Source organism: Mus caroli, unplaced genomic scaffold, assembly GCF_978045245.1.
Source record: "Mus caroli unplaced genomic scaffold, Mus_caroli_1 scaffold_18, whole genome shotgun sequence".
NCBI lineage: Eukaryota > Metazoa > Chordata > Mammalia > Rodentia > Muridae > Mus > Mus caroli.
Genome location: NW_028227273.1, coordinates 38892645 through 38902973, shown reverse-complemented (window position 1 = coordinate 38902973; position 10329 = coordinate 38892645). Strand labels below are relative to the sequence as shown.

At 53.3% G+C, this 10329-nt stretch overlaps 1 protein-coding gene across 2 annotated transcripts; it reads left to right on the top strand.

Moving 5' to 3' along the window:
- Nucleotides 1-402: 402 nt before the first annotated feature.
- Nucleotides 403-10252, top strand: Fsd1 (fibronectin type III and SPRY domain containing 1). Of its 2 annotated transcripts, XM_021149308.2 has the most exons (13): nt 403-554; nt 1641-1736; nt 2022-2153; nt 2588-2689; nt 3946-3968; nt 4134-4255; nt 4874-5083; nt 7318-7416; nt 8761-8920; nt 9238-9317; nt 9452-9703; nt 9801-9889; nt 10019-10252. In XM_021149308.2, the coding sequence occupies exons 1-13, from the start codon at nt 540-542 to the stop codon at nt 10127-10129; spliced, it is 1491 nt and encodes a 496-aa protein (XP_021004967.1). In that variant the 5' UTR covers nt 403-539; the 3' UTR covers nt 10130-10252. The 2 variants fall into 2 exon arrangements, with proteins under 2 accessions (XP_021004967.1, XP_085689011.1); XM_085832885.1 differs by lacking the exon at nt 9801-9889.
- Nucleotides 10253-10329: the final 77 nt, after the last annotated feature.

The following is a 10329-nucleotide window of genomic DNA, read 5'->3' as shown; positions in this document are numbered from 1 at the left end:
ATATGTCTAGCCCTAAAGAGCAAGGGCTGGTAGAAAGGTTTCTAGGGGGAGATATAATCTGAGGCTTTGGAGGATGTATAGGAGGATGTATAGGTCACTGTGCGACCATAATGGCTCCGTTCTGGTTGGTTGTACAAGTGGCAAGCATGTGGGCCACGGAAGGACAGCTCTCAGGGTAGGAAAGGGTGGCACCTGGGTGCCAATTTGAATAGCAAACAGGATCAATCTGAGGTAAGGGATAATCCTGTGTTCACAAGACAGGATAAGAGGCCAAACTCAGATATCCCTCATCCCTCCCAGTATTACACCGGGATAACCCAAGCTCCGGAGGAAGACAACTACATTTCCCAAGCAGCGCCGGTCGCTCGCGCATGCGTAGTACATGTAGTGATGGAGCGCTGAGCAGGGGGCGCGGCGGCGGAGGCGGCGAGGGCACGGAAGGCTAGTTGGCTGCTGTCTGCGTCCAAGGAACTTTAAGGGTTTGGAGAACCAGCTGAAGGGGACCCGCGGCCGGGCCAGGGCGACAGGGGGCTGCAACTATGGAAGACCAGAGGGTAGGACCCGGAGAAATGCAGGGATCGGGAACAGGGAGGGGACCAGGTGATGCTGCAGCGCCCCTCCCCCCGCACGGGCCGCCCGCACAGCGGCTCCTGTTAACACGCAGACCCCCTACCTCTCCTCCCCGCTCCTGACCTCCCTCAGCATCTCGTCATCCTAGCCTGGGATCCTAACCCACCCCACAGGTCACCAACCCAAGCTACGCAGGGCCCAGCCCCACCACCCTGGGTGGGAACCGGCTTCTGGTGTCCTCCTCCACCTGCTTTCCCAGAGGATCCTTCTCTCCTTGCCCAGTCCTTCACAAGCAAGACCTTCCAGCTGCCCAAGTGAACCCTGTCCGCTTCCCAGGCAGACCCCTGCCTATCTCGCCTCTCCCAGGAGAAGTTTGTTTCTCCATATACTCAGTTGGACTCTGAGACTCGCCTTGCCCAGCCTTGCCCAGACTACTCTCTCAGTGCAGCTCACCTTCAGCTTTAAAGATGCACATACTGGCCTGGGTTGCTGGTGGTACACTCCTGTGTCCTAGCCTCTGGAGGTAGAGGCAAGAGGTAGATGTAAGTTCAAGACTACTCTAGGCTACACAGTGAGACTCTTGTCTCCAAAACTGAACAAGGAGCTGGGGAGATGTCTCAGTGGGTAAAGTGTTTGCTATGCAAGTGTGAGGACCTGAGTTCAAGTTCCCAACGCCCACGTAGGAAGCTAGTTTAGTGTGTAGCTGCATTCACTATAGCCCCAGCCCTAGGGACATGGACACAGGAGGATCCCTGGGGCTCGATGGCAGCTGGCCTAGACCAGGCTCAGTGAGAAACCATACTCAAGTAATAGGTGGACATTGAGAGAGGAAAACAGCCAACATTAACCCCTGGTCTCCACATGCACGTGCATGCATACATATGTGCGCACACACACACACCCAAAGTCAAAACCAAATAAGTCAGTGCTCAGAGTCTGTCCCTGAGAGGCTCTGTGGGCTCCAGTTTCCTTCTCTACTATGGGAATCTCACAGCCTCACATCAGACCTGCATTCCTGGAGGACAGTGCTCACCCAACCTGCTGCCCCCATGATCCTTCTGTCCCCCCAGGAGGCGCTAAGAAAAATCATCACTACCTTGGCCATGAAGAATGAGGAGACGCAGACCTTCATCTACTCCCTGAAGCAGATGTTGCTGAATGTAGAGGTGAACAGTCTGCTCCTGTCTGCAGATGTGGGTGCAGGGGAGAGGCCAGGAGGCACCCCTCTGTCTGCTGGGGACTCTCCACGCCTTGGTTTCCCCGTCTGCATAGCCCTTGCCTTTTCTTTTGTGAGACAGGGTTTCTCTCTGCAGCCCTTGCTGGCTCAAGACTTGCTCTATAGAGCAGGCTAGCTTGGAACTCAAAGAGATTCACCTGCCTCTGCATCCCCAGGGCTGGGGCTAAAACATGCATTACTGCTCTAGCCTCATGGTAGCCTCTTTCCATTGCAGGCCAACTCAGCCAAAGTCCAGGAGGATCTGGAAGCCGAGTTCCAGTCCCTCACGTCGGTTCTGGAGGAGCTGAAAGAGTCCATGCTGATGAAGATCAAACAGGACAGGGCCAGCCGCACCTACGAGCTGCAGGTGCGACCACATACACATACCCTGTCTCCAGAGCCTTTGGTGCCCTCCTAACCCTTGCCAGCCACGACCCAGCCCTTCCCCAAAACACCTTCTGCATCATCACTACCTCCCTGAATTTCCCAGTCCTTCCCATTGGTCCCCCCCAGAGCCAGGGTAACACTTCCCCTCAAACACCTTCCATGGCTCTCATGAGCTCTCCAGATCCCAGCTGTCCGTCTCTCAGATTGAACCCAAACCTCATTCCCATCTGTGGTATCAGGACAGCCTGGGGGACTTGGATGTGACCCAGGCTATGAGTCAGGCTCAGAACTCAAGACTCCAGTAAGCTCTTCCTACCTGAAGCCCTGTTGGGCTGTGGGTCCCAGAGGGAGTCAGAGCTCTGGGTGGGTTTGTGGTGGTTGAGGGACTTGTCTGTGTCGTTGTACTGCCCACAGAACCAGCTAGCTGCCTGCACACGAGCCCTGGAGAGCTCCGAGGAGCTCCTGGAAACAGCCAACCAGACCCTGCAGGCTTCAGACAGCGAGGACTTCAGTCAGGTGGGTGTCAGTGAGTGGGATCCCCAGGGTCCCTGGGTCAAATGTGTCATGTCTGCTTTTGTTCATTTTTATCACATGTATTGGTTCGTCTCGGGGGAGGGATGTATGCAGTCCACAGCCATCCTGCCTTGCCTTCATGTGAGTCTGTGGATCAACCTCAGGTCTATCAAGCTTAGCAGCAAATACCTTTACTCTCTGAGCCGTCTCACCAGACCCCACGTCATTTTATTTACTTTTTTTTTTTTTTTTTTTTTTTGGTTTTTCAAGACAGGGTTTCTCTGTATACCCCTGGCTGTCCTGGAACTCACTTTGTAGACCAGGCTGGCCTCGAACTCAGAAATCCGCCTGCCTCTGCCTCCCGAGTGCTGGGATTAAAGGCGTGCGCCACCACGCCCGGCTTTTTTTTTTTTTTTTTAAGATTTATTTATTTATTGTATGAGCACACTGCAGCTGTCTTCAGACACACACTAGAAGAGGGCACCAGATCTCATTACAGATGGTTGTGAGCCACCAGGTAGTTGCTGGAAATTGAACTCAGGACCTCTAGCAGAGCAGTCAGTGCTCTTAACCACTGAGCCATCTCTCCAGCCCTCAGAATGGGTTTTTACTGTGACATGTTTGTTGTTGTTTTTTCTGAGATTCCTATTAAGCTTGGCCATCTATATTTTGGTTTGTTAAATGTGTGACTTGGAGCTGGTGAGGTGACTCAAAGGAGAAAGAGGCTTGCAGGCAAGCCTGGTGACCTGAGTTTAATCCCCAGACCCCAGGTGGTGAAAAGGGAGAAGTAACTTGCAGAGGTTGTCCTCTGACCTCCGTAATGTATACACACAGAGAACCAAATGCAATTTTAAAAACTGAAAATAAAGCCAGGCGGTGGTGGCACACTCCTTTAGTCCCAGCACTCAGGAGGCAGAGATAGGTGGATCTTTTGAGTTCGAGGCTAGCCTGGGCTACAGAGTGAGTTCTAGGTCAGCCAGGGCTACATAGAGATTCTGCCTGGAAAAAAAATGAAAACAAAACAAAAAAATAAGTAAGTGTGCCAGTTGCATGCACTGGGGACAGAGTGGGAGGTAGGGTGGGGTGGGGCTGCCTTAGTCTGGCTCTCTGACACACAGCCTGGAAGGGGTCAGTTCAGCTTCTGCCTCCTGGCATACATCTTTTCCAAATACCACCTGTTGTGCCTCAGTCTCCCTGCCTGTGTAGTGGCACAGACCTGGGTGACATGCACCTTTGATTTCTGCTCTGTCCTTTTCTAGGCCGCCAAGGAAATCAAAGATGGGTAAGATGTGGAGGTCAGGTTCCCCCATTCCAGAGTGGGACACCCATTAGGGGAGGCCAGGTCCCTGAGCACTGCACAGATACACATGGCAGGGCCCCAGATGCCCCAACCTGACCACTCTGCCACCAAGCCACCATTGGTTTGCTCCTGCCTCCCTCCCTGCAGCATAACTATGGCCCCTGCCTTCCGACTATCACTCAAAGCCAAGGTGAGCGACAATATGAGTCACCTCATGGTGGACTTCGCCCAGGAAAGGCAGATGCTACAGGCCCTCAAGTTCCTACCTGGTGAGATGGGGACCATTTCAGGGCCCGGGACTCTGGGAGGGATAGAGGAGACTGGGATGAAGCCAGAAGGTCCCGCCCATACATACAGGAAGCCCAGGCTGAGCCCAAACTGCACAGGGTTAGATCTAGTATAGCCCCATCCACACAGAGGTGGGCCTTTTGCTGTGTGGGTAGGACCTAACCAAGGCAGGTTCACAGACCAGCCAGAGCTCTCTCGGCAGTGTATCCTAATTAAGCCATGCTCAGGGTAGGGTCTATGGGTGCCTTGTTTGTGGATGGGTGGGGCCTCCAATTTGGCCATTCCCACCTGGCTCTGAGAAATCCCTGTTCTGGGGATCCAAGGGGACTGCACCTTCTAGGGAGCTGGCTCTTTCAGGAGGACCGCTGTGGGGTCCAAAAGAAACCCACACCCCTAGGTGGTAGAGAAATCTGGAAGAATACCAAATGGTAGTAACCTGAGGTGTAGAGAGCTCTGCCCCAGCCTAGGTGCACTCAAGAGGTCCCAGCCTCAGCCCCAGTCCCACAAGGGCTCTACCCTAGGGCTCAGGGTACTAGAGTAGAGTGACTCTACTCTAGTCTAGGGCGCAGATGTTGACCCTTCTCCCTGGGCTTTGGCAGTGCCCAGCGCCCCCACCATCGACTTGGCAGAGTCCCTCGTGTCAGATAACTGTGTGACACTTGTATGGCACATGCCAGATGAGGACAGCAAGATTGACCACTATGTGCTAGAGTACCGCAAGACCAATTTCGAGGGCCCACCCCGCCTCAAGGAGGACCACCCCTGGATGGTTGTCGAGGGCATCCGGCACACCGAGCACACCTTGACAGGTGAGGAGCACCCTTCAGTGAGTGAGAGAGCATGGCCAGGCATGTAGAGAACACACATCAGCCTGTTAGGAAACACGACCAAGCACTCACAAGCAGATGATGAAGCATGGCCAGGCATGTGGGGACAGGGGTACTCTCAGGTGTAGGGAGGGACAGACAGGCATATGGGGCAGTACAGCCTGACAGAAGAAGGAGCTCTTCCCAATAGAAGCATCCTTAGGTAGGAGGGGCAGCACTCAGATACGTGAAGGAGCACTCCCAGGCAGAAAAGGGAGCACTCCTTGACAGATGAAGGAGTGCTCCCAGACATGGGAGGGAGCAACTATAGGTAGAGGGAGCATGCCTAAGCAAGAAAGGGAGTATTCATTGACAGGTAGGGGAGCACAGGTTTATAAAACAGTCCCCACTCAGCTTAGCTATACTTCTCCCAATTGCCCATCTCCCTCCTGGCACCATTGCCCTGTCAACCCACAGCGTTTGGTGTTACTGGCTCCCTGGAGCCCCTGGGGTCTGAGAGCCCCTGGGGTCTGAGAGCCGGTAGGGTTAGCCAGCCCGTAGAACCATCAGCAGAACAGATGGCAGGATGGATGACTTTGTTCTTGTGTAAAGAACTGGTTTCTCCAAGCCATTTGAAAGCAGAGGAAACTGAGGCATGGGAGGGACTTAGCCCTCATCTTTCCAGCTCTGCATCCAGCTGCTGGTCTTGTGTGTACCACTGTGGATGTCAGAGGTCAATATTGGCCATCACCCTCAGTGGCTCTCTGGGTTATTTTTTGAGACAGGGTCTCAATGGTCTGGTGTTTGTGGTTAGTCTGTCTGCTTCCTCCTTGGGTTTACAGTCTGGATGTGCCACACCGAGCACCCCTTACATCCCCGCAGCTTTCCCATCTCTTCAGCCCCCTTCACGCACTAGTGAGCAGTAGGGAGTTTCTGAGAAATTGAGGATATCAGCTAGTCTAGGCATTGCACAGCAGACAGGAGGAGTTTAGGAGGCAGGAACCATTGAGGTGCTAATTAGTTTACAAAACCTTTCAGGCTGGGAACCCCTGATTTTCCTCCCTAACTCTCAAATCTCAGCTATAATCACCAGCCTGCTAGTTATCTGTAATTAGCATTCATGGTTAGTAATGAGCATGCTAATTGCAGGGGAACCTGGCCATGCCAGCCAGTGCCAGAGCCCCAGAAGCTACTGCCATCCCCTCTGTACAGAAATCAAAACAAACTGACCCTCTTTTTTTCCCATAGGACCTCAGAATCCGTACTGCAGGCCCCTCTACCTTTCAGTAGTTGTGTTGTGACTTTTTATCTGGGATAATCACAGACACAGCACAGCGAGGGTCCCTGTCTTCCCACTGGTGGCAGCTGTGGAATAGCTACAGTTCAGTGCCAGACCAAAGAAATGAAGGGGGGAGAGAGGCATGGCTCAGGTGCCAGAGTGCTCACCTACCAGGAAGGAGACCTGAGCTGCATCCCCAGCATAGTACACACCCATCATGCCAGGAAAGGTAGAGGCAGGAGGGTCAGGAGTTCAAGGTCAGCCTTGGCTATAAAGAGAGTTTGGGGTCTGGCTGGAGTACATGAGACCTGCCATATAAGAAGAAAGCAGAAATGGGGAGCAGCGTGCATGCCTTTAATCCCAGCGACACAGGTGATGGAGGCATGTGATCTCTGTGAGTTTGAGGCCAGCACAGTGCTGTCTCAAAAACAAAAAGGAGTAAGATGGGGCCTGTCTTCTGGACCTGAGCTCTCTGGCGATATGAGCTATGGAAGGTGCTAGAGCATAGGATGTTTGACTAAGGTTTGCCGTGGCAGCCCAGAATGATAGGAGACTGACAGACACAGAAGGTGAGACTTGGTGTCCTGAGTGTGAGCGGACGGTGTGCAGAGATATGAGCAGGGAGCCTGGGTCAAGGATAGAAGAAGCAGGCCCACCCCCTGCTGTGATAATCAAAGGGCCTGAGAGACGAGGGTCCAGTGGTTAGAGCACCTGCTGCTCTTACAGAGGTCCTGGGTTCAGGTCCCAGCACCAACATGGTGGCTCAGACTGCCCATAACTCCAGCTTCATTGGATATGATGCCCTCTTCTGGCTTGCACAGGGACAGGTGGTACACAAACATACATGTGGGCAAACCACCCATATACATAAAAACAAATATCTTAAATGAGACACAGACAGACAGACAGATAGACAGGGATGGGTGGGATCCCAGCACTCTCACTTTTTTCTTTCTAGGTCTCAAATTTGACATGAAATACATGAACATTCGTGTGAAAGCCTGTAACAAGGCGGTGGCTGGTGAATTCTCCGAGCCGGTGACCTTAGAGACACCAGGTGACTGCCTCCCACCCCTCCCTGGACTCCGTATCTCGCACCTGTCTTGGTGTCCTGTCTTGGTGTCCTGCGAACCCACTCTTCTTAAAGATTGTAACAGGGTGACCTGGTCACTCTAGCCGCTAGGAAACTCACCCTCAGGCAACAGTGGCTATCTTTACTTGGATATCTTGCACTTTTATGGTTTTTTTTTTTTTTTTTACTTCTTTTCATGAGGTGATCCATGGATTTTATTTTACAAGAGGGTGTGTGTGTGCACGCGTGCACATGTAGGGGGTTCATGCATGTGGACAGCATCATCAGGATGTGCGCTGAGAATACAGATGTCAACCACCATGTATACCTCGTCTTTAACTTGAACTCTAGGAATTAGCATCCAGGGGTTAGTTGAGTGTAGTGGCGCACACCTTTAATCCCAGCACTTGGGAGGCAGAGGCAGGTGGATCTCTGAGTTGGAGGCCAGCCTGGTCTACAGAGTGAGTTCCAGGACAAGCAGGGCTACACAGAGAAACCCTGTCTCAAAAACCAAACAAACAAACAAATCCAGGGGGGTTATAGCAATCAGGACACCTTAGCACTTAGCCCCTCTGCAGTTAAGATTTTTTTTTAAATCATTACCTTATGTTTTTTTCCTGCATATGTGTCAGAGCAGTAGGGGATATGAGTGCCCATGGGGGCCAGTTCAGAAGCTGGAGTTACAGTCACACAGTTGTGAGCCACCATGCAGGTGCTGGGAATCGAACCCAGCTCCACTGGGAAACTAGTGGACAACCTCTATCCCCATCCCTTTCTTAACAACAAAAAAAAATTATTTATTTAATTTTTCGAGACGTTTCACTAGGTAGCCCAGGCTAGAAGTGACAGTCCTCCAGCCTCAGCCCCATGGGAGCTGAGATTGCATGTGTAAATGGAGTTTCTCCCTATCTGTCTGTCTCCCTCTCTCCTGTTTCCTCCATAGAGTTGGGGGCAGAATACAAGTTGTAAAAACATTCTCCCACAGTGATTCTTTTATATATATCCTCTTCGGAAGTTCCTGTGCTTTCTAGTCTAACTCCCTCCTGCTGCTCTTTCTTTGGAGTTAGTGGAAGGAGAGGGCAGAGAAGGCTTGAAAATGCCTCTAAACTCCAGAGTTGTTTGGGCCACAGCCCTTTGACCTTGTCCCTCTGGCTCACAGTCAGTCAGTTCCCACAGCCTTCCTGTCCTGTGTCTCCCCATCTCCCCTCCTGCCTGTTCCCCTCGGTCCTCTGTTCTGGCCAGCCCGGATCACTGGCTGTCCATCTTGTCTCTCTGTGTCTATCTGGGTTTCCCGTCTCTGTGACCCCCCCTTCGTCTGCCTGGCCTCAGCATTCATGTTCCGCCTGGACGGGTCCACATCTCACCAGAACCTGCGAGTGGAAGATCTCTCTGCCGAGTGGGACGCCATGGGTGGGAAGGTCCAAGATATCAAGGCTCGAGAGAAAGAGGGCAAGGGACGGACCGCATCCCCTGTAAACTCTCCAGCCAGGTAGCCCAACTCCCTGTTCCCTAAGTCTGCAGTGGGCATACTCGCCATGGCCACTTTGATCAGAACTGGGGTGGAGGGAGGGACCTGGGGTGTAAGGAGCAAGGAGATTTTGAGCAGGGTTTAGATGTTTGATGGTTGACCAGGGGGTTTTGCTTTGGTTTGTTTGTTTCTGCCACATCTGACGCGAGTTAGCTCAGTGGGTTAGGAGGTTTCCAGCTGAGGAAAATGTCAGGCGTGCCCATAGTGGCTGGTGTGGAGTAGGGAGGTTGAACCCAGGGAAAAGTATAACCTGAGCTGTGCATTCCTGCTGTTCACAGAGGGACTCCATCTCCCAAGAGGATGTCCTCAGGTCGTGGGGGCCGGGACCGGTTTACAGCTGAGTCTTACACGGTGCTGGGTAAGGATGGAAAATGTAGGGAACTAGGAAAACAGATTCTGAGGGTAGCAGGGCTGGAGCAGGAACTGGCGTGCCTGGGGGAGTAGGGAGGTGCACGCACTGCATCCTGCCCCCTCCCTGTCTCCGGGCTGCAGGGGACACGCTGATTGATGGTGGCGAACACTACTGGGAGGTGCGCTTCGAACCAGACAGCAAGGCCTTTGGCCTGGGTGTGGCCTACCGCAGCCTGGGCCGATTCGAGCAGCTGGGCAAGACGGCTGCATCATGGTGCCTGCATGCCAACAATTGGCTGCAGGCCAGCTTCACCGCCAAGCACGCCAACAAGGTCAAAGTGCTGGACAGCCCTGTGCCTGACTGCCTGGGTGTGCACTGCGACTTCCACCAAGGTACCATCATTTTTCCCTCCCAGGTCCCGATACACCGGCCCCTTCCCTGTCCCTCGCCTACCTCCTGACACCTGTCCCCCTGCTCCCCTCACCCCAGGCCTCCTGTCTTTCTACAATGCCCGCACCAAACAGCTCCTGCATACCTTTAAGGCCAAGTTCACACAGCCTCTGCTTCCAGCCTTCACCGTGAGCCTGCTGCAGCAGGAGGGGGGCCCTCTGGTGGAGAGGGGCGGGCTCTGGTGGAGAGGGGTGTGCTGGGCCTGTCTTTGGGTGCTTGTGACTCCTGGCTGAGTTTCCCTGTCCTCTACTCCCCAGGTGTGGTGTGGAAGCTTCCAGGTGACAACAGGCCTGCAGGTGCCCAGTGCCGTGCGCTGCCTGCAGAAGCGGGGCAGTGCCACTAGCAGTTCCAATACCAGCCTCACCTAGGCCAGGCCACCTACCAGCTGGGGTGCTTCAGCCCAGCTTCTTCTTTCTGCTGCTTGGAGCCTTAACTCTGGAAGGGAGGGTCAGGGTTCCCTCCCCACCTCACTCCATAATAAAGATAAAACACTGGTCTCCCTACTGCAGTGGTTCTTGGGAACAGGGCACATAGGTCACCCAGACCTTGCATTTCTTAGCTGAGAAAT